This window comes from Prunus dulcis, chromosome 1, assembly GCF_902201215.1.
Source record: "Prunus dulcis chromosome 1, ALMONDv2, whole genome shotgun sequence".
NCBI classification, from domain to species: Eukaryota; Viridiplantae; Streptophyta; class Magnoliopsida; order Rosales; family Rosaceae; genus Prunus; species Prunus dulcis.
Window position 1 is genome coordinate 6,405,622 of NC_047650.1, and position 25,214 is coordinate 6,430,835.

Below are 25,214 nucleotides of genomic sequence, written 5' to 3' on the forward strand. Positions count from 1 at the left end.
TAAATTGTTGAAAGAATACAAAAGAAACGAGTTTGCATGAAAGCTAATGTCAAGTTGATCACTTCTCACTTCTAACAGTTGTGCGAGTTTTAGTTTTAAAATTCTTTCTATGATTATCCAAACAATGTAAATTGTAATTTCCATCATTTCCTAAATTCTATATACAAGATATCCATACCTTGAAATTTGGAATTGACGTAATTTTAAATGTTGTAATTACAAATTCTGTCATTTACAGATTCTAAGAAAATTAGAATTCCTTCATCCAAACGCACCATTATGGGGAGACGATCTCTCACGTGTTTCTCTGTATAATCACTTTAAGTGATTATAAGTAATTACATGGTGAGAATCACTTATCATTTGCTTTACCATAAAATCACTCAGATCATACTATGTTATTTCGTATTAAGTTTTCACATTTTTATGCTGTTCTCGTTTTCCATTATTTTACGTGTAAACTTAATTGTATTTCTCGCTAGGAAACTCGTTATCATAACTTTATCTGGATTTAATATTGACTACCGAGGTTCGACTTCAATTATTCATGGTGTGTTTACAAATCAAGAATTGAATTCCACATATGGATGATTCATGTGTTTACTTCGCATCAAGGAACTAAAAAGTAAGTGGGGCCCACACAAAATTAAGAATTGAATTTGTGATTTTGGAAGAATTCAATTCTTAGGTGGAAGGTGGTATTCTAATTCATGGAGAACTAACCAATTTGGAATTTATCTTTTTTACCCATTATATCCTCACACAATTTTTAAAATTCAAAATTTGCCATTTACTTTAACTCAACAACGAGGGCATTTTAGTAATTAGTACCACTCATACCCCAATTCCATATGGTTTAGTAAATAACTTCAATAGGAATCCAGAATCTAACTTTCCTCAATTCGTATATGGTTTAGTAAACAACTTCAATAGGAATATGGAATCTAATTCTCCTCAATCCAACTAATCCTTAATTCAATTCCTCATAATCCAATTATGGATTAGTAAACATGCTATCAATATGTTAGAAGTTTCCTGAACAACCTTGACTTCTTGGAGGTTAGTTCATCAGCTTGCTTTATGTATCCATTGCGTTTTCATGGCCTTTTGTTGATGGTGCCTTACATATGATTACTTATTTAGGACAGTGAAATTTAAATTGTATTTTAATCTTCATTTATTTTTTAAGAATAAGTCTGAAAATTGTATGAATATGTTACATGTATGATAATATGTGTGGTTTCTGAAAAATGCACTTTGGTGTAATTGAGAAATATGTGAAAAATATCAATGGTGTTCTCCCAAGTGGTTCTGGGTTCAAATCCCCACCCTATGGTAATGGTACCTGTATGTTTGTGAGTTTTTCCTTCACTCCTTTCTAACTTTGGAATATATATACATATATATATATAGGACTATTCTCTAGTGCAGACGTCCAGAACTGCTTAATATCCGGACTCGTTTTGTTTTTTCACATGATAGGAATGAATGAATTCATTCAATGGAAAGGAAACCATTTCCATTTTGTTTATGCATCTCTCTTCTTTATCATTAAAAAAAAAATAAAAAAATAAAAAAAGGCACTAAAGCACACATAACAGCCTTCAAATTCTCTCTACGGTCCACCAATGAAGGAAAAGCCCAATCGACTTTTAAGTATTGGCAGGGCATGGTTTCTATCTACCTTTACCAAGAAAAGTGATTAAAGTGTTTGGGTTGATTTATTAGCACAAAGAAGGCAAAAAAACAAGTAGTCCAGACAGTAGAAAGAATACGGACGTCCGTAAATGGAGAAAAAAAAATATATATATATATATATATATGTGTGAAAAATAAAAGTATTTAGATACAGAAATTGACATGGATGGGTCGAAGTAAAACCGTATGTGGAGGAGGGTCCCTTTTTTTCCTTTCTTTAAACTGAAAAAAAGACACATGTTTGATTTTCTTTTTTTATACAGAAAAAAGACAACCTTAGACGACGGACTACTTTCTGCTTGCTTGGTTAGCAAGGAATGAAGAATTCACGCATTTGAAAAAAAAAATGAACGAAAGAATTCCCGCATTAAAAAAATGAATAAAGAATTCCTAATTCTAGACTTTCTTGGTTAGCAAGGAATGAAGAATTCCTACGTCACATTATCACATTCCTATATATATGCCAAACCTTGCTGCACTGTGGCACAAAAAAACCACCCCAGAAAGCCTATTCTTCCTCTACCTCACATTATCACATACCGCGTCACTGCGATGGCAAGCACTGTTGATAATACAACGGAAGCGGTCTCAAATTTGACAATGAAAACGGAAGGAACTATGAGCAAAGAGTACGTGCCTAAGACCCCCTGTTTGGTTGGTCATTTTCTTATTGACTGACTATTATGTGAAATGTTTAGTAGGGACTGAAATTAGTTTATTTTATTTTTTGTTATATTGGAGTTCGACTCTGAGGTTCAAACTGTGCTGCCATGGGGAAGTGACCACCGCGGTGGTGGGAACCCATTTGAGATTGAAATTAGTTTGTACACTTGGCATAAAAATGGTTTTTTCCCAGTTGACTTTAATATATGCATTTGTTAGTGCCGTTTTCCATTCAAACACATACTAATTAAATAATTTTTCTTAATTAATAAAATAAGGATTGCAACTTAAAATGTCTTACCACCTTAAATTCAGTCACATGAAACAGAAAGGCCAGCACCACTACTATCTTGTTGTGAAAAGGAGAAAATAAAAATACTTGAACAAAAAAAAGTATGAAAAAAAAGTAAGAAACAGAAAGGCCAGCCCCTTTCGTTGTGAAAAGGGGAAAGGAAAAACACTTTAGCACATTTCCTTATTTGTTGTTAGTTTACTAAGTTCTCTAGTTTCTAGATTTTAGTAGAATTTGATTTAAAATTTTCTAGTTTATTGGAGGGCTATTTACACCAACACACCCTAAATTTTTTGACATTTTCACAAAACTCCTTGAAGTTTTAAAAATTACCAATTCACAAAACTCATTTTTCTTAAAATTCCTTTAATAAAAAGAAAATATCAAAATGACAAATCTGCCCTTAAATTCATAACGGAATTTGTTTTTTGTGAACCCACCAGCACCGTACTGCTCCCCTCGACAAACACCTCACTCACACCCCCTCCCTAACCCGCGGCCATGGTTGCCGGCCATGGCCCTTCTCTCTCTCTCTCTCTCTCTCTCTCTCTCTCTCTCTCTGTGGCCCAAACCCCCCTTCCCTGAACAACATCCACACATCCCCTCCCTAACCCACAATCCCACAGCCCTCATCCACCTAAAGTCCCACCCACCGCCCAAAAGCCCACCTTGATTTCTTGGCACCTTAGTTTTAGGAACAATGTCCCCAAACTAATATCTCACCCATCGAATTTCAATCGCCACCCCTGATATCTCGGATCCAACCCCAGCCACAACTCTCAATCGCCACCCCTGATATCTCTGATCCAACCCCACCAATCGACTCCCAATCCCCACCTCTGAGCGGGTGGGTGTTTGTCGAGAGGGTAGAGGGGGAGTGTGTTCTGGTGGGTTCAGTTTTTAGTTATGTTATTTATTTATTTTATAGTTACAAATTTAAGGGCAGATTTGTCATTTTATATTTTCTTTTATGAAATCAACAATTTTTTAAGGAATTTTTTTTAAAAAGGGGTTTTATGAAAATAATTTAAGATTTTAGGGATGTTTGGGTAAATAACTCTATATTATCCCTTTCGCGAAAAAAAAAGAAAAAAAAAAAAAAGCTCTATATTATCCTAGTGTATCCAGGTTTTAGCTTGCTATAGATTACCCAGCTTATTTCTACGACCCACGTAATAGTCAAACGCCAAACCCTAGCTACTACACACACAAAAACCCACAAACCCTCTTGCTCTCCCTTCACATAAGGAGTCGCTGCAATGGGAGGCCCTGTTGACGAAACAACGAAAGAGGTCTCAGATTTGACAATGGAATCGGAAGGAACTATGAGCAAAAAGTACGTGCTTCTTAGAACCCTGTTTGGTCCCTGAGAAAGGGATTGTGTTTGAATTGAGGGATTTTAGGCATTTTGCTTGGGTTCCAAACAATAATGAACGTAAAAATATGTTAATTTCTGTCCATGACGCGTTTTCTTTTATTTTTAATCCATATGGGTTTTTGTTTTTGATTGTTTTGAATCTTGTGGAATGCTTACAGTGCACGCAAGAAGGAGCTGAAGAACAAGCAGAAGGAAGAGGAGAGGCGGCGAAAAGAGGAGAAGGCAAAGCAGGTACCCAATATCTTAGCATGCTTTTATTTCTTTTTCTCCGTTTGGTCTTTTGAAAAGGGTGGAAATAATTGTGGCGTGCTTAATTATATATAAGTATTGGTTTCCCAGTAATCTTTTGTATAAATTTTTTGGTGATTTGAAGGCATAAAATTAATATTTCAACAACCATGAAAGTGAATTCATACTAAATAGTCATTTGAACTCTGGATACACAAAGAAGGATTATGTGTAATGTCTTACTGTACACAAAGAAGCTCACCGTAGTTGATTATGAAGTCTGATCTTATCTTACAGGCTGCCGCCACAGCAAGCTCGCAGGTTAAGAAAAATATAGCTACTGAAGATGAAGAAATGGATCCAACGGTATACATTAATTATTTTCTGTGTAGATTTTGTTCTCACTCATTTATGACCCGAGCCTCATCCGTTTTTCTTCTTTTGTTTTTTATCATGTTGCAGCAATACTTTGAAAACAGGCTGAAGCATCTTGCTACACAGAAGGCAGATAATAAAAATCCATATCCTCACAAATTCTTTGTTTCAATGACTCTGCTTGAATATGTAGAAAAGTATGACGGCTTAAACAATGGGGAGCATCAGGAGGAGATCAATGTATCGCTAGCTGGTATTCAAACTTATGGGTTTATATTTATTTAGGGTATCATATATCACTTTCATTCTCTTTGTTGATGTGAATAATTTTACTCCTATGCAAGGGCGAATCATGAGCAAAAGGTCCTCCGGCTCTAAGCTTTTCTTTTATGATTTACATGGTGGCGGTGAAAAGGTTCAAGTCATGGCTGATTTAAGGTATAAATTCGTGGCCAACCCCACTTCTTTTTCTGGTAATTTATATCTTAATGTAGTAGTAATCCTTTAGAACAATGTAATGAACTACATTTTCCATCTTTGCATTTGTTATTATCTGAAACAATTCTTATATCATCTTTTTTTAGGGTTTAAAAATTGCTTGAAGATTTTAGTTGTATTTAGTATATATGTGCAGGCACACACACAGAGCATGCCCAAGTCTATAAAGTTTCTTTGGTGAAACTTATATGAAACTTATATAGCAGTTGGTTTAAGTTTGATTTTGCTCTGAAGTTGCTAGTCATCAAATACTATTTTTACGTGTAAATAAGATCAACTGATTCTTTTCATCTTTTCTCATCTTCCATCTAATTTTCCAATCCTATGAAATAAAAATACCTTGATCAGATGATGGCATGAAGTGGGTCTTGTAGAAAGTGGAAAGCTAATTATTGTATTTAAGTGTCGTTGGATGCTCACTCCCATGGAATATTCTGGATTCACCCCTTCTTAGATAAATGTATACTATTTTGCTTCTCCTTATGTGTGTTTGACTTCATTTTGTCATGCAGCAAATCGGAGTTGGATGAATCTGAATTTTCTAAGTTCCATTCTAGTGTTAAGCGTGGTGATATTGTTGGAGTGACTGGGTTCCCAGGTTTGTAATAGCTGTTGATATACCTTTTACTTGTTATTTACAATAATTTGCTTTCGAATTATATGCCAGTAGAATAAGCACTTACTAAGCACAAGTGTTTTTGTAATAGCTGCTGATATACCTTTTACTTGTTATTTACAATAATTTGCTTTCGAATTATATGATCCAGTAGAATAAGCACTTACTAAGCACAAGTGTTTTTGTAATAGCTGTTGGTGTAATCCAGATTATAGTTTTATGTGTTTCACTTACTAAGCACTATAGGAACAAATTCATTTCCTCCACATTGACTTGTGACATAATTTTCTGCTGGATTTTGTATGTTTCGGGACTATGAACTGTTCATTTTGTCTGGATTACACAATTTTCTGTTTTGTTTCTTTCTTTCTTTCTCTTAGGGAAGACGAAGAGGGGGGAGCTGAGCATTTTCCCAAGATCATTTATAGTCTTATCACATTGTCTTCATATGATGCCAAGGCATAAAGCTGGTCCTGCTTCTGATAATGCTAATGCGAAGGTGAGCAATGTTTGTATTTTTACTGCTTTAATACTGCCTCTGCTCCTATTTTGACTCCATTACATAAACTTCTGCAGAAGACTGATGGATGGGTCCCAGGAAGCCCAAGGGATCCTGAAACTTATATTTTAAAAGACCAGGTATTGATTGATGAAGAAACTTTTACACCTTTTTTTTTTTTTTTTTGCAGTATCTGTGACATTTCTGGGTTTTGATTAAGTAGTCATACTACGTTATTCCCTTAGTTTTCAAATTTTTATACTGTTCTCGTTTTCCATTATTTTACGTGTTAACTTAATTGTATTTCTTGCTAGGAAACTCGTTATCGTCAACGTTATCTGGATTTAATGTTGAACACTGAGGTTCGACAAATATTCAAGACCAGATCTAAGATCATTCAATATGTTAGAAGGTTCCTGGACAAGCGTGATTTTGTGGAGGTTAGTCTTTCATCAGCTTGCTTTCTGTATCCATTGCGTTTTCATGGCCATTTGTTGATGGTGCCTTACATTTTGTGTCTTTTCTATCTTTGTCATTTGGTTCTTCTATTTTCTCCCACCCTCAGGTTGAAACTCCGATGATGAATATGATTGCTGGTGGAGCGGCTGCCCGCCCTTTTGTGACTTATCACAATGAACTTGACATGAAGCTTTTCATGCGCATTGCACCTGAACTATATCTCAAGCAGTTAATTGTTGGTGACCTGTCTCGTACTGGTGTTTATGAGATTGGAAAACAATTTAGAAATGAGGGTATTGATTTGACTCATAATCCTGAGTTCACTGGCTGTGAATTCTACATGGCTTATGCAGACTACAATGACTTGATGACCCTGACCGAGGAAATGTTGAGTGGTATGGCTCAAACATATGCTTCTTTTGCACTTCTCCATGTCTTTAAAACTACTTGGATTTCTTTGCTGATATAATATTAAATCTAAAATAGAGATGGTCAAGGAACTCACTGGTGGATACAAAATCAAGTATCACTCGAATGGGCTCGATAAGGATCCAATTGAGATTGACTTCACTCCTCCTTTCAGGTATGTAAACTAATTCATTATTGGTCATGCATGTTATAACTGAAACAGATTTGAAACAACTTATCTGATGGTTTTAACTGGTACTGTGTTGCAGGAGGATCGACATGGTTGATGAATTAAATAAGATCGCAGATCTCAACATAAATCCAGCAGATCTCTCTAGTGATGAAGCTAACAAATATCTTAAGGAGGCATGCAAGAAGTTTGATATCAAATGTTCTCCTCCTGAAACAACAACTCGTTTGTTGGACAAGGTAAACCTTTTTCTTTTTCCCCTTTCCAAAATATTCTTCTAAATCCAGTACATGAATCAGGATATTTTATCCAATTTGAACTAGAGTCTTTTGAGGAGCTAATGGTATTTTTCATAGGTGCAATGACATTGAATACACTCATCGGAGTTTCAATAGAGTGAGAATTATGATGGCATATTCTCATCCCAAAAAAAAATTCCACATAACTTTGAGATTCTCTATGCCAGTGTATATATATGAAAACTTCATGTAAACCATTAAGAACCATTTGAATCATTCCATTTCCATTACTTGATTCAAATGGTTCTCACAAATGCCAAACATATCTGGTTATAATAAAATTCCAGTTCTGCTATAGTTGCTGTTGGGTGGCAGGGAATAGCATTTTAATGTGGTAATGCAATGTCATGCTTTTCTTGTGTTGATGACATTTTCTATCAGTGCAGCTTGTGGGGCACTTTCTGGAAGAGACTTGTGTAAATCCTACATTTATCATTAACCATCCCGAGATAATGAGTCCTTTAGCAAAGTGGCATAGATCAAAAAAGGGCTTGACTGAACGTTTTGAATTGTTTATCAACAAGCACGAGGTATGTTTACCAACTTGAAGACTTGTTTGAATTATTTAATTATTTGGCATCTTTTGGTTTGTTGCGTTGTGCTTGTTACCAAATGTTTTTTTGCTGGGCAGCTCGCCAATGCATACACTGAATTGAATGATCCTGTGGTACAACGCCAACGATTTGCTGATCAACTCAAGGTATGACTTCACTGTTTAGTTTTGGTATCTTGTTATAAATTGTTTGGTTTTTTTTTTTTTCTTATGATTTGTGGTTCGAGTTTCAGGATCGACAATCAGGTGACAATGAAGCAATGCCTTTGGATGAAACATTTTGTAGAGCTCTTGAGTATGGTTTACCTCCAACTGGCGGTTGGGGTTTGGGCATCGACCGGCTCTGTATGTTGTTAACTGATTCACAGAATATCAAGGTTTGTGCCCTCCATCCCTCCTCCCTCTCCCCTTCAATAATCTTGTGTTTGTGGTCATGTGTGAGATGTCACCTTTAATGGTTTCTCACTGTCTATTGTTTGTGGTTGGATAGGAAGTTCTTCTCTTCCCGGCTATGAAACCACATGCTGAGCCTTCTGCTAAAGGTGCTAATTCTGATGTTGGAAGACCTTTCTGGCATAATTTTAAAAATCTTCTGGTGTCCCGTGAATTCTGTTGCTGTTTGATGACGAGTTTCATAATGTTATGTTTCCTTTGTATATATGAAATAAATCGTTAAGAATTTTCTTTTTCAAGTTAAGACAGTGAAATTTGTATTGTAATTTATTTTTTAAGAATAAGTCTGAAAATTGTACGAGTATGTTTACATGCATGATATGCCTGGTTTCTAAAAAAATGCACTTCGGTCTCGTGTATGATATGCTTGGTTTCTGAATTTTGTTGTCCTTTTCCATTGTTACTTACTGTCGGACTCAACCCACCAACTGACTGACTAGTGGCCACGTCAGCAGTTAGCGATTGACCACATGGTCAATTTAACGGAAGAATTAAATTGTACAGGTTTAAAAATATTAGGGGTGTAATTTGATGAAATTGAAACCCCAGCCCATATTGAGAATGACTCCAAACATCTAGGGGGTGATTTGTAGTTAGCTAAAAAAAAAAAAAAAAAAAAGACTTCTAGGGAAAGTCTTGAGCTGGAAATTCATTTACTACCTGAACTAGCAACGTTCTTAAAGTTGCTCTCTTGTGTTACCAATTTGCTCGAAAAGCAATTGGGAACAAAAATGTCAAAATACTTTGAATATCTCAAAAGAGATTGCCAGATCATCAACTTTGTTCAGATTAATCAAAACCATCAAGTTCTTCAGAGTATACGGGAGGAAAGTACTCTGATTGTTACATAACATTGAGAATACAATTGAATTATGTTTACAAAAATATCAAATGCCCGCAATTGAGAAGCACTTCTGATTGTTCTTTTCAAGTGTGCTGGCAGACTTCTTGCTTCTTGCTGAGAGAGAATCCCACATCGGGGAATTAAAGCCTTGCCATAGTTTAAATGATCTTGAGTAGTCATTGCCAATTGGTTTCGAGTTGAAAGCTCACTTTCTAATATGGTATCAAAGTCATGTTATTCATGTGAGCAGTCTTTTGAGATATTCATTGGGATGGTATCAGAATCATGTTATTCATGTGAGCGCTTTTTTGAGTTATTCATTGGGATGATATTACTCAAATTTCTACCTGCACTTTCATGGTATCAGAGTCAGGTTATTCATTGGGATGATTCTTCATCCATGAAGTTCATATTAGTTTCCCAAAACTATTTCTAACAAAATGCTGCAGATAGTACCCGGGATCAAGTTTCCGCAGCCATCCCTCCAAAACATAATTGTATAAGATCAGTTATTGATGACCACACCAATGATAATATAAATTGGAGCAAATTGCCTCTCAGATTTGTGTAAGATCAGTTATTGTCTATTTCGGCTACTCATGGTAAACCTATTATAATACAAAAAACGATCATATTCGTTTTTCTGAGACAATTAATTTAAATCTGCAAAGATTACAGAAATTCATAAGAGAATTTGCATGCTTCAGCTGCAGTAGATAAAGGAAAAGGAAATTACCTCAAGAGCCCAAGTGGTTACCATGAAAGCACAGACATTGACTCTATGACGCCTAACTTTCTAGAGTAACTGCTGCATATACTCAGCAGGATGGACCAGATCACCTTCTGGAGTACCCCAGTAAGCAAATGCCTCCTCGACTTGCTGTAAAAAGAAGAAGATTAGAAACTATGGCCAAATATAGACTAAAATCAAATACATAATGTAGATTTAGGACGAAAACTTGTAGCAGAAGCTTCCCGAGTTCATAATATCATTGAGGAACTGCATTTGTCTACAACCACACACACAGTGATGAATAAACCAAAAAAAGGAGTGAATACTACACATACATCACATATTTCAATTGTGCTTGACAAAATTCATGCTTTGAGACAAGAAAGTATTACCAGGGGAAGTTGGATTGAAAAGCATTCTAATATGAAATTCTTTCTTTGCGTAATCTTAGTATAAAGGAGGAATATATATTTAAAGGGCAAATATCAAACTTGCAAGTTATTTAATAAGGAACAACACCCACACAAGATAAATGCAACGGATCTCCAGAACTGCTAAGGAAAATCTAACAAGGCAAAACCTTTGAAGGTGAATTAGGGTTCAAGAGAGTTGAGTTTCATAAACAAATATAAAATTACTAATGAATTCCCAAGTTCCTATTGAAAAATCAAATCATACAACCTTATCCCAATCATTTCTGGTAATAAATTTAAGTTGCCTCACGATTTTACCTCAATGAAAGCCTTTGGATCTGGGCACTTGTGTTGCTTGGATAGTTTGAGTGTGCACTCAGCAGCAGTACGCCCATCACGAAGAGCAACAGCCTTGAAATCACTCTTATCACTTTTAGAGAGTTCAGCAGTCGTGCCTAAGTCAAGGAAAATGACATGAGGCTTTGTTTTGAAGAGTCGCTTCCGGGAAGACTTGCTTTGAGCCAGCCGAACAGGGATATTTCCAGGATGCATGTCTGCATGAATAAAGTTGTCCACCTAAAAGAAGAAATTCTGATAACTTAGAACATACTGAAAAGTAGCGAAGACCAGAACTTTTGAACTTCTGAACTCTCACTAATAAATAAACCCATCCTTCCATCTATTGGAGAGCCTTTTCCAAGCAATAATTTCTCACTGCACTTGTTGAGGAATGCAAGTAATGACTTACCAAACCATTATGTTCAGTTCCAAGTGAGGAATGATATATTGGTACTGAAACTTAAAACATCAACGGCTTCCACTTAATAAAGGCTAATGGTATGTCGTCACAAGGCTATACCTTTTGTGTAGCAGTCAGAGTACTCCCTTTGTTATCCATACCCTCAATTTGTGCCACCGTATATAATTGTTCAAGTTCTGCAGTCGCTATGCCATCTTGAGGGGCGTCTAAGGAGGCCTGTCAAACAAGATATTACAAGTTGACTAACATATATATATATATATTGCGTTGTGAAATTTTTGTTCAACTTGATGATTCTGAAATTTTACTCTTCATGCATTATACATAGTAACATCTAATGATAATTGAAACTTACTTGCCAAGTCTTGACAGCACGTTCGGTCCCGCTTGAGAAGCTGGAAAACTCCATGTCTTCCTCACCCGAGTAAAATCCTAGTTTTTGCAATGCCTCCTGTCAAATAACAGGAACATTATATTAGAACAAGTCGAAATCACAAATATTACATCCAAAAACGAAGCGAACACTAGAAAAGGAAATAACCACACGAACCCAGTTACAGAAAAAGAAAAGAAACAAAAGCTAACAACTTTCTATACTAAAGAGAAAGTTAATACCCCTTGTAAGTTGTAATAAATTGTATGGTGCTCAGTTTTCAATTTGCCAAATCTAAAAGTACCATTTTATAATTCAAAGACAACACTAAATCATAAAAATAAAATAAAAAAACACAAGAAATGAATGATAGAGTCCGAAAAATCAAAACTCGCCTTTCAAAAGCAAGCAGACCTGCATAGCTCGGACCTCTTCACCTTCCGTCCCCTTACTCAAAGCATTTCTGCTCTTCTTCTTCTCCTTCACTTTCGGAACGGCAGACACCTCCTCAATTTCCTCCTGAATATGGTCCAATTCTATGGCTCTGCTGTCTCCGCTATCAGAATTTTCTCCGTCAAAATCTGCAACAAGCCGGCGATGTGGGGCTAGGCGGGCGCTAGGCGGCTAGGAGGTGCTAGGCGGGCGCTAGGCGGCTACGTGGGGGCTGGGCGGCTGGGCGGGCCTCCTAAGCGGGTTGGGTCTTTTTTCGATGTCGAACCTGGAGGACGAAGCTGCCGAAAAAGAAGAAAACCAATCGAAGCTTGACTTTGATAGAGAAGCGAAATGGCTGTGACTGGAGTGCAAGCTGCGCGTTAATATACTCTTAAAATATACCAATTTATTTAGACAGTATAGCCATGCGGCTATACCCTTGGAGTATACATTTTTGTCATATCGTTTTAGGTTTTAGGGCTAAAATACCACTTTACCCATTGGGCTAGAGTTATTTCTACAATTATTTTATTTATACAAGAGATATTGGAGAATGAAAATTTAAATTCTTTCTAATACCTCACATTCTAATGATTTCTAACTATTAGCTCATTGAGCAAGAATAAAAAAATTGGATTTTATTTATAACAAATAATACGGGTTAAAACCATAAATACAACAACAAAAAATAGGGATCCGCCAACATTTTCTGGATCAAAGAAAGTTGAATTTCGTAGTATAAAATTGCTTGGGATTGCTTTTTTTTGGCCAAAAACCTGCTTCACTTTAAAGTTAAGCAGTTTAAGATGTTTGGTAAAAATAAAATATCTCAATTATTTTAAAAGAAGTGGCCTTTTGACAGCAACTTTTAAAAGCAGACTCTGGGTTGCTTTTCAAAGCTGCTTTCAAAAAAAGCAGAGATGAACCTTTAATGAATTTTTTAAATTCCCAAAATACCATCATTCATTTAAAAAAATGACACTACCTCCACTTCCACATCCAACTCTACCACTTGCACCACCACATTCACTACCTCCACAACCACCGACACCGCCACCGCCACCACCGCCACCACCACCGCCACCACCACCACCATCATCTCAACCTCCACCTCCACCTCCACCTCCACCACCACAACCACCACTCATGTCATGTCTGCACCTATTTCTAAATTCTAACTCGGAAAATTTGTCACTATTCCATTGAGCATCATATAGTTCTAGTTTCATGAACACTTCTACAAGCAGTCCACTACACAAACTGGTTCACATTATCATTTTGATAATGAGATGTGGCAACAGGAGAGACGTTGTATAACAAAATCAGTTCAAATCACATAACCCAAATTTGGTCCACAACTAGCAACTCAAGTTCAAGCCCAAAATCTAAAGATCCCAAAGTTTTGAACTAAAAGTGCCAACAAGAAGAGAAAATTGTAACCCCAAGACTAATTTTCATTTTCTCCCTACCATTTCTTAACAAGATCCAGTAGTAACTTTACAGAAAGAAATCACCTGAAGAACAAAGAACATACAGGGTCCAGAGCATTGGGCTCAAAGCCATAATCAGCGGCCAAAGAGTAAAAGTACAGACTTTGACACTTGTTCAAATCTGAACTTGAGGGTCGAGGTCTTTTAAGAGTCATTATATATAGTTATTTTTTCCCGTGTCTATATATTGAGAGGAAAACAAATTTGAACTTGTCTTAACCACTTGGGTTACAAGCCTTTTGAATATATATTGTTTCTCACATTACTTATTTCCCCAAATCACAATTTGGCACATTTGTAAAATAATTTTATCAACAACACAAAGAAAAATATTTGCAAACCTATCAAACTGAATTTGGCAGGAAAATAGGAGGAAAATTCCCACCACAAAAGCTTGAAATACTTAGCCAAATAATTGGTAAGCAGAACAATGGCCATGTTGCATTACTTTCCAAAATGCTTATAGACCATTTACTATTCAAAACCAGATATTAAGAAACTGCAAAGGAAAATGCACGGGCTGTATATCTCAGTAGCATACTAGCAAATCATGTTAATGAATCACAAAACTGCAACTCAATCAGTTTTATCAGCTAGTTTCCCTCCAGCATTCATGGGTAAAGAGAAATCTCATATACCTGTAATGCATCATGTATGCTGCTGCCACTGGTTTGACTCAAAAGGAAGCGGAGCGGGTGAGCCTTGGCTTGGCTATCTTCTTGTCCTCTTCAAGAGGGATTAGTGAAAGATTGGCTGGGTTCTCGATCATCAGTTTAGCTACCAGATATCCTGAGATGCTCCAGGTCTTGTACTTCCTCGCTTGCTTCCTGACATATCTCCCTGCCTTGCCGTCATAGTATTCTGGCCACCCTTCTTTTGAGAGCCGTTGCTCCACCTGTTCAATTGCTCTCTTAGCAGTCTGAGGCCTCCCCGTCCTGATACATGCTGTAGTAAGCAACCACAGCAGTGCTACAAGACAGATGCAACAACATTAACCAATTGTTTTAGAACAAACACATAAGTCAGAATTCTGTGAACAAGCATCAAAATATCATGAATAGCACAACCATTTGGCACGCTTTCCCAAATTACATTCAGAAATGTATCCCACAACATTGATATACCCGAAGATTTCGATTGGAAAAGTGGTTACAATCAGCAAATAAAGATGTTTAAAATAAAAGATACTATGTCAGGTAAGTAGTGCTTGTAGCCTAGTTTACTAAATAAAAACAATAACTAGCCTACTCACATAAAGTGGGTACTAATGTTCATGAAATGTAATTGAAAGGTCTCAGTCAAATAGAACTAGCACTAGTCTTCAAGTAGAAAAATAGAACTGCAAATTGTAATATCGAGCAAATAGACACAGGGGACATTATCCGAAAGATTTACATATCAACGGAAACTAACAAAACAGCCTTGAGCCACCGATATTTAAGCAAAAACCTTTATACTTTAATGGTGAAAATGACTACTAGAGGTGCTAAAATGAATAAACATAGCACGTAATAGAGATAAATCAAAACAAGACATGAACAAAAAGAACAGAAAAGACAAAGAGCTAATGCAAATAGCACATTGTGATAACACCATCTCCATTAGACTTACCTGGCCAAGAGCCACCATTGTGATAACTCCATGAAACTTCTCTGGGTTATTTGTTGTTGTTCGGAAATCTTCTTTACAAGTTAAATCGTTGAACACACTCTCTCATATTGTTAATATTACTGAATAAATTGCCTAGGCGGGCGCTAGGCGGGCTAGGCGGTCACTAGGCGGTCTAGGCAGGCGCTTGCACCTAGAAAAAAAAAAATTTTAAAAAGCCATTTTGGAATCTCCAAAGGTCAGGGACGAGATGACGATGGTGCTATGAGCAAGAGAGAGAGAGATGAGGATTGAAGAAGAGAGGTCGCCGGTTATCTGAACGAGAGAGAGGGGCTAGAAGATGGTCGTGTTCGAATGAATTCAAGGAGATCCATTCTATCTCGTAGTCATTATATTGTATTCGTAACGTATAGCCGTTCGGCTACATCGTTAGATATTCTATTTTTTAAAAAAAAAATTAATATATATATATATAGTGGGATCCTTTTTTTCTTTTAAATTTTTTCTCTGATTTTCATTTATCAATAAGAGTAGTTTATAACATTATCCACAGGCCATTACTCGAGTCTTTATTGTCCTCGTTTTAATACTCTAATATACACGTATGTTCGTATTTTTCAATAATACATCCATGTTTTGTACATGTCTTAAAGACTCAGTAAAATTCACATTTTTTAAAAGAGATATTTAGTGATATACTCATTTCTAGCACTAATATTATAAATAAACCCTACACAATCGAATTTCTATAAACAAACCCAAAAAATGATAGCTGACCTTATTGAATTTAATATTGATTATTAAATTACTTTGATGCCCTATTGAGTGTTTTGGGTATTTTTATGAGATTTTGGGGTTGGGCTTGTTTTAAGAAATTGATGGCAGTTTTGTAATTTACAAGAAGTTAAAAACTTTTTTGTTATGTTGTAAATGAGTTTTGGGTGTGTTTCTAAAGTCCATTTCATATAAGGTCTTTTTATAATTTGGACCCCCATATTGGGTATAATAGTGAATCTCCATTTTTTAAACGAGTAATGCTACACTTAGCACATTTTTATCCTACATTTCTATACCACATGATGTGGTATGTCCATATTATATGCCATATCAATTAAATCAATGAAGTGTATTTTAATTTAGACAATTTGAAAAACAAATATTTGAATAAATCATAAAAGAAAAGAAAATATTAAATCATTTTAATTGATGTGGTTGTCCACTTCAGCTGCCACATAAGATGGTATAAAGATGTGGTATACAAATCTGATATGAGTAGCATTATTCTTTTTAAAAAGTAAACGTACAATACTCATATTGTAAATCTACGTAAGTATTTCTCATGTTTAATACATGTATTTTTTATAAAATTTTTAATAAGACACACAAAATTCACGTATTATACAAAAAATTCTCACATATTATTGAATAAAAATAATATATATTAAATTATTACATAGTGACCGATTAATATCTACTTTGGATATGTTGAAACTAGGAAATTAATATCTCTAGAGTATAAACTAATGCAACAAAGATGGTGCTTTTTTCTGAATTTTTTATTTATTTTATTGTATAGCCGTGCGGCTATACTAGCTTCAAACCAAAAACACTAGATGAAGAAAGGAAGGTTGATCACTTGTTCCCATGGTGGCCGCAGCAGTCAGATCAGCCAATATAGCACCAATCCTCATACTATAGTAGTCACCTAATTGTACAATTGATTGAATGTGGAAGTGCAGTTCAGGATACAGGATTGAAAGATTAAGGCAAGAGGAAATCTGTTTTAGCCGTCAGGAACTTTTAAGTTACAAGTCTTAAACTGGATGAGAGAAGATGTTGGTGTTAGATCTATTTTACCAAATATGGAGTAAGAAAGCAACAATGCAGAAGGATTCTTTCTTGTAACTTGAAAGTTCCTGAGGGCTAAAACAGATTTCCTCTTTGCCTTGGTCTTTTCAATCTAATATGGTAATTGATGTATGTAGGTGGGTGTTCTAACTGAGCAGCTATTTTCATGATCTTTGCAATTCAGTTCAAAGCAAGGTACGGGAGGCTATTGCAAGCGAAAAACTAATTCAAGTGCGGCTTGCTGCAAAAGTGAAGTCCCAGCCTGAGTAGCATTTTCAAAATGGTCAGCCTAAGTCTTAGTTGGATGAGAGAGAGTGATTTAGGATCATCTCCACACTCTTATTTAGCGCCTATACATAAACCCATGGGTCTGCAGAGCTAAACTTATTACTAGTAGTAAGGTTGTGTGATTTGGTTTTCAATTGGAACTTGGAAATTCATTAGTAATTTTATGTTTGTTTATGAAACTCAACTCTCTTGAACCCTAATTCACCCTCAAAGGTTTTGCCTTGTTAGTTTTTCCTTAACAGTTCTGGAGATCCGTTGCATTTATCTTGTTTGTGTGTTGTGGTTGTAGACAAATGCTGATATTATGAACTCAGAAAGCTTCTGTTACAAGTTCCCCTCCTTAATAATCTACATTATGTATTTGATTTTAGTCTATATTTGGCCAAAGTTTCTAATATTCTTCTTTTTATAGCAAGTGGAGCAGGCATTTGCGACCGCGTATAGCCGTGCGGCTGTCCTATGTTGTATTATTTTCAGAAACATATGGCAATTATAGCCGCTCGGCTATACTAAAAGAGCCGCCTGGCTATACTATTTATATATTTAATAAATCCTTCTAGCGCCTAGGCGCCGAGGCCCCACGTGTCAAAAGTAGTTAAGCCGCACGGCTATACTATTTTTAAAAATAAAATTAGGAAAAAACCGTGATACAAAGAGAGAGAGAGAGAGAGTGGTGAAAATTTGTGAGGCTTCTGAATGCGAAGATGAAGACGATGATGGTGCTGGTATTGGAAAGCCTGACCTAGCGAGAGTTCAAAATTATCGAATCGATGATCTAACGGAAGAGGTATATTTCCTTATCTTATTTTCATTTATCCACCAATTCCCCTGAACTTACAAAATGTTTTAGCTCATTAGGGTTCAGGTTGAGATAAATTTGATCTTAATTTTCCGACTCAAACTGTGAGAATTAACATCCCCTCTTAGAATATATGGTTCATATGAAAAATAAATTTTATAAGTTCTAGGTTTCATATAAATTCAGCTGTAGATATTAATATGAAGTACATCTCATTTGTTTTCGCAAAGAGTCGAAAAGGGTGGCTTGGTCCATATGTTGGGAAATGTGGTTGTCTTGAATCAACAAAAGCCATTTTTTGGAGACAGCCTTCAATCTCAGCAGAGATTTTTCAGAAACCAGCCATCAGGAATTGGGGCTTCCGAATGCTTATCTGCCATATTTGAGAATGATTCTTTCCTTCAACAATGCTCTCAGAAATATCTCCTTTCTACTTCCTCTCTGTTTGAGGGTCCTTCTAACCCTAAACTTTCAAAGGCAACAAGGCATTAATGGGACAGTTCTTGAAACACAGGAAAGATGCCTCCAAATCCACATGTTCCCACATTTCCTAATAATACGGGCTGAAGAAGGAAGAAGGAAGGGAGTCTGCCAGCTGACTTGAAGATATAAAATCTTAGCAGGAGGGCATTGTTGATGTAGTTGTAAACACGATTCATGTATTTATAGTTAGTTGAGAGGTTTACTTATTGATGAGCTCTAAATCTGTTCAGCTCTTCAAGGCTCGCTTGGTTGTATATAATTATGTGATTGTAAATCTGATAATAGATATGAAAGGCCATTTTTCTTCATGCACATTGTACATCTTCTTTTTTGCAACAATTGAAGAGAGGGAACATGCTTATAAGATTTCCTTATTTACATTTCACCTTTTTCCTTTCTCGCAGAGTAGACCAATTTGGGACGAACTTGATCAAAGATCTGTTTGAAAAACTTTCTCTTGTGGACTTGTAGAAAGCCTTCTCTTGTGGACTTAATATATGCAGAAAGCCTCCTTCCTTGTAAGTATATATGGCTTCTTTTTATTTGTGTGCCTTAATCTCTGAACCAAATGGATGATCTCTCAAAGTCTAAGTTCATTTCCAAGGCTTCCTACTTGCTTTATAAGTGTGCTTAGTGTCAATTTAGCCATAGTACGTTCTCTGTACGCGTCTAAGAATTAATAGTTAATAAATTAATATTCCCACCTCTTGTTTTAATCTCAACAGAAAACGGAATTTAGCAGCATTCCATGCTTCTTGTTATTAAAATGCCTTTTTTGTTGTAGCATTTTAAAATACCTTCCACGTGAAAATGCATCAATTATTTCGTATTAGCACAGGTTGTATTTCCTTTTTCATGAATGCAAACAATAAGAGTTATTTAATATTCTCCCTTGAGGTTTGGGTTCTTTAAATTTATTGATCAACATGAGTTATATATATGAATCTGCTTAACAAATGTGTGCAATTGTGTCGCTAGTCATCTTGTACTGAATATTGTATGGAAGGCTCATGTAGGGACACATTAAGCTTTGGAAAATTCATTCATGTATAATTTTTTTGATAATGCTCATATTTTGTACAAGTAAAATTGGATTAAGTAAAGCTTCTCAATGTGATGGTAATACTCGACCAATCATTCTCATTGTATTTCTACATCTAGATGGTGATACTTATGATGGTAGTTGTAGCACAGAATTCCTTTTGGAACTTTATACCTCTTGCAACTCTTGCAACTCAGTGCCTGGTTTAAGAGAATCAACAGGGGAATGGAGATATTCCAACTTGGACCTATCAACTACTCTAGATAAAAAGGCCATCATATAAATACAGCTCTATATCGTCGGACTACATTTCATGTTTCGGTATATAGAGTATTTTGTATTTTAATTTGATTTCAGTCATATTGATTGCAGGAGCTGATGATAAGCAAGCTAGGAGAAGAAGCTGTGAAGCCAGTGCAACTGCATTGGCTGACTCGATAGACCTATTGGCAGAGAACATAATGGCCTTACTAATGGGTCATGTAGAACCATACCCTTAATTTTAGGTAGAACGTGGTTGGAGTCCAATGATATATTATCTCGCAGCAAATCAAGTCCCCTTCATATATGCAAATCCTAAAGGCAAGCATTCCCATTTTTATCTGTGACTATTGTCCTGGGCTTAGTATGGTAGCGTTCGTGTCTCCCTGCCATCCATTTGCACTTGTTCACATTTCCTAACTAGGGCTAAGGGCGTTGCCTGCCAACTCACTTGAGGAGAAGCAAACATCTCAACTGGAGGGCATTGTTGATAAAGTTGTAAACGAGATCCAATTGTAATGATACTTGTTTAAAAGGATTTGTTATTGACGAGATATAAATCTGTTGATCTTCAAGGCTCTCTTGGTTTATATAATTATGTGATTGTAAATTTGATGATAAATCAATGAAGGCCTTTCTTCTTCATGCAGATTGTTGATTCTTTCTCTTTCTCTTTTTCTTTGTTCTTTTTTTTCCTGCAACAATCACAGTGCATTTTCCCTCTCATAAGATCTCTCTGTGTACCATTTGCCAGTTATCCTTCCTTTCAGAACAGTCCAAACTTGGGACAAATTTGACGAATGAAGATCTGTTTCAACACTTATCCGGCGGACTTAACACATACATAGAAAGCCTCCCTCCTTGTAAGTATATTACATCAACTTTACTTCTTTTTGGTGTGTATTCATCCAAAGTATTTAAAGTTGTGGCGCCTACAAATTATTGTCTTAATCTGAACCAGTGGACTCTCTCCAGCTTTCGGTTCACTTCCAATCCCTATTTGCTTTCAAAGCATGAAATTCTTTATATAAAAAAAAGGAGACAAAATTTAAGCTTAGTGCCAATTTAGGCATGGTACGTACTGTGTGCCTCTAAGAATAGGTACCTTAGGCTTTGTACCGAAGTCTGTTTTTTATTGAATGATGAGTCACTAGGGTTTGGTGTTTCTTTGCAGCTTTTATTCTTTACGAGACAGGCTTGGCAACAGTCTTGTGTGTTTTTGGCAATAGTCTTGTTTTAGTATCAACAGAAAATGAATCTAATGATGTTCAATGGCTGTTGTAATTAAAATACCTTTTTTGTTGCAGCATTTCAATATACCTCCCGCATGGAAAACGATCAATTATGTTCATATAAGCTCGAATTGTTGTTTTATTTTCATAAATGCATGCACGAAGGGGTATTTAATTTTGTCCCTTAAGGTATTGATCAATATCACTTGAATCTGCTTCACACAGCATGTGTATTTGTGTCACTAGCCATCTTTTGTCGAGAACTATGTGGAAGTCTCGTGTAGAGATACATTAAGCTTTGGATAATTGATTGATTTATTGATCTCATGCTGGTATTTTATACAAACTAAGTTGGAGAAGTAGTCTCTTCCCAATGTGATTATTATGGTTTTTGTCAATTGTGCAATTTGTTGAGCATTATTCTCGTTATGTTTCTTGATGGTGATAGTTATGATAATAGGTTTAGCACAGAATTCCTTTTGGAACTGTATACGTTTTGGACCTCTTGCAACTCAGAGCACTTGGGTGAAGAGTATCAACAGGAGAACTGTTTTTTTTCCCTCTGAGAAAATCCTACGTAGTTTTTATGGAACTCTAAGTTGTAGAGCTCTGTTTGGTACAAGAAAATATTGCATCATGGAATTGATCATTACTAAATTACTCATCATCTGTACACTGAACTATTTGAGAATTTTAACCTTCATTTTTATTGGATGATTGTTTTTCATTTTAGTTGGAGGAGGCTGCATAGCAAAAGTCGAGTTTATGCATTGGGTTTGTTTTGCAAGCAATTGGTAATGTAAGTTGTCCAAAACCAAGTACGAACAAGGATGATGCAATGTGCTTATACATTTATGTAAGTGCATGGATGTTCCTTCCAGTTTATAAAGTGGAATTTTGCCAACCGAATGGTTTCTTTTGTTGGTATATATAATATATGCTTATTGGAATGTCTTGCAGGTGTTAATATATGCTTATTGGAATGTCTTGCAGGTGTTAATATATGGTTGGTGCTCGTTAACTGGTGTTAATGTATGGCCATTAGAATGATTTGTGGGTTCATGTCTTCCCCTTCGAATGCCTCTGCAGAACTTGCTTTGAAATCTGTCATGTGATTTTATGGCCATTTCATGAATTGAGGTCAATATTTTTTATCAGGTATTGGAAACTGAAAAAAGAAAAAACTTCTATCCTTCCCGTAACCAGTCATCGATAATATCTTCCTTGCATGGATTGATGTCATTTAGAGAGCCCATTGGAGATGCTCTAATGTCCTAAAACAAGATTACAAGACCAAGATTATGTTTATAACATCGTTTTTTGCAGAATTTACTTACCGCTGCCTGAAATTCGATTTCCAGATTTTACAGATTTACTTGCCAATTTGAAATGAAGCATACCCTGCACCTGGCAACCTCTCTTTATTCTTTTTAAGGTAACAACATTACTTACCAAATCTGCAGATAACATCCCATATCTGATTTCAGAACCCTAATATCAGTCCCTGATTTCAAATGAGCCAATTGTTTTACAACCCTCCTTTTGATCTATAAAACTGACCATATTGAGACTCAGAAATGTGCACAAACTTCTCCCCTCCTCTTTGGTCCTCTCATTACTGATTAAATTTTAGGGTTCCACTGAGACAGAAATAGGGAGAGCAAATGGTAAAAGTTTGTGAGCCGTGCGAAAGCCAAGATGAGGAGGATGATGGAGCCGTTACTGAGCCTGACCTAGCTAAGGTTGGAAAACATCGAATCCTTGATTTACCAGAGAGGTATACCTCAGTAAATATACCCTCTTTAGGCTTCATGATCATTGTTAGTTACCCTATTTTTTTAGCATGGTTCCAACTTATCATAATTTACTCTCATATGTATGTTTGAAGTCCTGTTTCTGTTTTATGAAACCTTAGCCTCTGAGCACAGAAGCTTTCTTAGGATTCGGAGAAGAAAAATCTAATGCTGATGCCAACTGTGGTTAATTGGACTGCCTATATATCTGATTCCCAAAAACAGTCCCAATTGAGTCTATTTTTTGTAGCGTCCTGATGCTTTTAATATGCTAGAAGTATCTTTCTTGGGGTACATCTTGCTTGGGTCGATCTTGAATAGACCCAACTATTTTTAATTTTTTTATTGATTTTCTGCTTCCAAAATGTCACCTTTTATCGGTAGGCTTTTATATATATATTATTTAATTTTAAAAAGAAAATTAGTCTTTTGTATTTATTTCGAATATTTTGAATACAAGTTATATCAAATTGGTTTTGTTTGCAAATATAAAGGTTTAGTTCAATTAAAGCTCAGGTTGTGATGAAATAAATCTGAATTTTCTAACTCAATAACTCTGAGGGTTTGAGCTCATTATCAAACTTGAGCTCTAGATGTCATATAATTAATGTCAGCTTTAAATCCTTGAAGTACTTTTAATGCTCTGGTTGCTAGAGAACATTTTCTGTTTCAGTGTTTACACCTCTGATTTTTGTAGCTAGGTTTATATCTCTAATTTAATTTTCAGAATATTCTAACTTTTTAATGTGTTTATTTATCAGGTCACTGTTCCTAATATCTGGTACATAGGTGAAAAAGTGTTGACCAGTTACTGGATACCAGTTGCACGAGGTTTTAGATCCGTCCTTTTGGACTTCACTCTTCAACTTCCAGCCATCAGGAATTGGGCCTGCCTTCTGAGAATGAAGATTTCCTTGAATGTACAGTTCTCTAAAAAATCTCTCCCTTCTATTCATCTCTTATTTGAGGGTCCCTTGAACCCTAAATTTCTCATCCATAAAGATCACCTGATAAAGACTCTGAGACAGTGTATCATGTAACCAAACCAGTCCTTTCTATTCGTCTGATTACCGATTAGGTTTTAGGGTTCAATATGAAATACAGAGAGAAAATGGTGAATTTTGTGAGGCGGCTGAAGGCCAAGATGAAGAGGACAATGATGCTCATATTGAAGCGCTTGCCTTTCCATTTTCCAGAACATCGAATCAATGATTTACCAGAGCCTAGGTATGTATTTGCTTATCATTCAATTTTCATTTATCTACCAACTCTCTTGAATTTATAACATTGTACTTTAAAGGATCCTTGTTTTACTCAATGTTTTTAATTATTTAGCTTGCAAGTAAGAATTCGGTTGTCAAAATCTATCCCAAAATTCATGAACAATCAAATCCTGCAAAAACATGGTGGAAGCTTACAAAAGAGAAATGCCCTAGTCTTAATTTCTTACCATGCAGGTATGATTATTGATGCTCTCTCCACCTAGACTTACTCCCTTTTTTTTTTATCCGCGAGTCTCATTAGATCTCTTGTTCTTGTTCTGTTTCTTTTTTCTAGGCTACAGACATAAGCAATCACCTTTGGGCTTGGCAACTCCCTGCCATTAAAAAGTTGAATGATACTTATCCTTCATAATCATCCAGATGAGGTGGAACATGCTACGAGTCGAAGGATATATTTGCACAAAATCAATTTCGCTTCATCTAACCATACATGCAGTAGCATTTCTGAGGGGAAGCTGCCAGCAGCAGAAGGAAGCAAGTCTGCCGGCTCACTAGAAGAGAAGGATATCGGAAGGAAGCATAATAACAGAAGAGCACTGTGGATATAGTTTTAAATTTATTTTCAATTGTATTTACAGTTAAAATTAAGAGGATTAGGTATTGATGAGCAATAATTATGTTGGGCTAGTTAAAGGATCACTTGATTGTATATAAGTATGTGACTGTAAATACGATAACTAATCAATGAAATGCCATTTTCTTCTTCAATTGTGTTTATAGAATAGCATTACCTCTTAATATCATTTTATCTAGGGTGACAGATGTGATGTGATGATCAGTATATGCAGTTCAAATATATAGTTTTTTTTATAAAGAGAATATATAGTTTTATTCTTTAATCTATATTTGCAGGTGTTGTTACAACTGCTTATATAAGAGACTGGCCAACTCTTTCCTTCCATTGATTCATTCCCATGTAATTC

The 25,214-nt window shown here is 35.8% G+C and overlaps 3 protein-coding genes and 2 long non-coding RNA genes across 10 annotated transcripts in view; 4 read left to right on the forward strand and 1 right to left on the reverse strand.

The window, feature by feature from the left end:
* LOC117630729 (lysine--tRNA ligase, cytoplasmic-like) overlaps positions 1–9,629 on the forward strand; it is a 12,464-nt gene extending 2,835 nt beyond the window's left edge. Inside the window, exons 10-25 of the mRNA XM_034363512.1 lie at positions 4,190–4,262; positions 4,557–4,625; positions 4,722–4,887; positions 4,979–5,072; positions 5,645–5,734; positions 6,142–6,247; positions 6,328–6,387; positions 6,562–6,687; positions 6,813–7,101; positions 7,193–7,289; positions 7,384–7,543; positions 7,990–8,133; positions 8,235–8,303; positions 8,390–8,533; positions 8,647–8,758; positions 9,553–9,629. Coding sequence (XP_034219403.1) covers positions 4,190–4,262; positions 4,557–4,625; positions 4,722–4,887; positions 4,979–5,072; positions 5,645–5,734; positions 6,142–6,247; positions 6,328–6,387; positions 6,562–6,687; positions 6,813–7,101; positions 7,193–7,289; positions 7,384–7,543; positions 7,990–8,133; positions 8,235–8,303; positions 8,390–8,533; positions 8,647–8,758; positions 9,553–9,629 — 1,876 coding nt within the window. The remainder of the gene's footprint in view (positions 1–4,189; positions 4,263–4,556; positions 4,626–4,721; positions 4,888–4,978; positions 5,073–5,644; positions 5,735–6,141; positions 6,248–6,327; positions 6,388–6,561; positions 6,688–6,812; positions 7,102–7,192; positions 7,290–7,383; positions 7,544–7,989; positions 8,134–8,234; positions 8,304–8,389; positions 8,534–8,646; positions 8,759–9,552) is intronic.
* A 336-nt stretch (positions 9,630–9,965) lies between these two features.
* On the reverse strand, positions 9,966–12,498 carry LOC117615642 (probable protein kinase UbiB). Of its 2 annotated transcripts, none has more exons than XM_034344755.1 (5): positions 12,147–12,498; positions 11,715–11,810; positions 11,459–11,575; positions 10,918–11,175; positions 9,966–10,333 (listed from the first exon to the last, which is right to left on the reverse strand). In XM_034344755.1, exons 1-5 carry the CDS (start codon positions 12,150–12,152, stop codon positions 10,250–10,252), a joined length of 561 nt encoding a protein of 186 aa, XP_034200646.1. In that variant the 5' UTR covers positions 12,153–12,498; the 3' UTR covers positions 9,966–10,249. The 2 variants fall into 2 exon arrangements, with proteins under 2 accessions (XP_034200646.1, XP_034200647.1); XM_034344756.1 differs by having other exon boundaries at positions 12,128–12,498.
* Positions 12,499–18,057: 5,559 nt separating this feature from the next.
* On the forward strand, positions 18,058–20,628 carry LOC117627469. Of its 2 annotated transcripts, none has more exons than XR_004585775.1 (3): positions 18,058–18,185; positions 19,085–19,198; positions 20,080–20,628. It is a non-coding gene; the product is annotated as an uncharacterized LOC117627469 (long non-coding RNA). The 2 variants fall into 2 exon arrangements; XR_004585774.1 differs by having other exon boundaries at positions 20,095–20,628.
* Positions 20,629–20,732: 104 nt separating this feature from the next.
* Positions 20,733–23,291, forward strand: LOC117627480. 3 transcript variants are annotated; one of them, XR_004585778.1, is made up of 5 exons: positions 20,733–20,846; positions 21,949–22,071; positions 22,209–22,373; positions 22,577–22,650; positions 22,849–23,291. It is a non-coding gene; the product is annotated as an uncharacterized LOC117627480 (long non-coding RNA). The 3 variants fall into 3 exon arrangements; XR_004585777.1 differs by having other exon boundaries at positions 22,209–22,650; XR_004585776.1 differs by having other exon boundaries at positions 22,209–23,291.
* Positions 23,292–23,775: 484 nt separating this feature from the next.
* On the forward strand, positions 23,776–25,007 carry LOC117627488. Of its 2 annotated transcripts, none has more exons than XM_034359612.1 (3): positions 23,776–24,235; positions 24,344–24,465; positions 24,566–25,007. In XM_034359612.1, exons 1-3 carry the CDS (start codon positions 24,102–24,104, stop codon positions 24,613–24,615), a joined length of 306 nt encoding a protein of 101 aa, XP_034215503.1. In that variant the 5' UTR covers positions 23,776–24,101; the 3' UTR covers positions 24,616–25,007. The 2 variants fall into 2 exon arrangements, with proteins under 2 accessions (XP_034215503.1, XP_034215498.1); XM_034359607.1 differs by having other exon boundaries at positions 24,573–25,007.
* The last annotated feature ends 207 nt before the right edge of the window (positions 25,008–25,214 follow it).

Bases quoted from the DNA above. Each gene is read 5' to 3' on its own strand.
- LOC117615642 (XM_034344755.1), bottom strand. The intron at 11,576-11,714 runs GTAAGTTTCAAT...CTTGTTTGACAG, and splicing joins GTGCTGTCAAGACTTGGCAA to GCCTCCTTAGACGCCCCTCA. The intron at 10,334-10,917 runs GTAAAATCGTGA...TTCTTTTTACAG, and splicing joins ATCCAAAGGCTTTCATTGAG to CAAGTCGAGGAGGCATTTGC.
- LOC117627488 (XM_034359607.1), top strand. From the start codon at position 24,102: ATGAAATACAGAGAGAAAATGGTGAATTTTGTGAGGCGGCTGAAGGCC. The intron at 24,236-24,343 runs GTATGTATTTGC...TTAATTATTTAG, and splicing joins AATGATTTACCAGAGCCTAG to CTTGCAAGTAAGAATTCGGT. The intron at 24,466-24,572 runs GTATGATTATTG...TCTAGGCTACAG, and splicing joins CTTAATTTCTTACCATGCAG to ACATAAGCAATCACCTTTGG.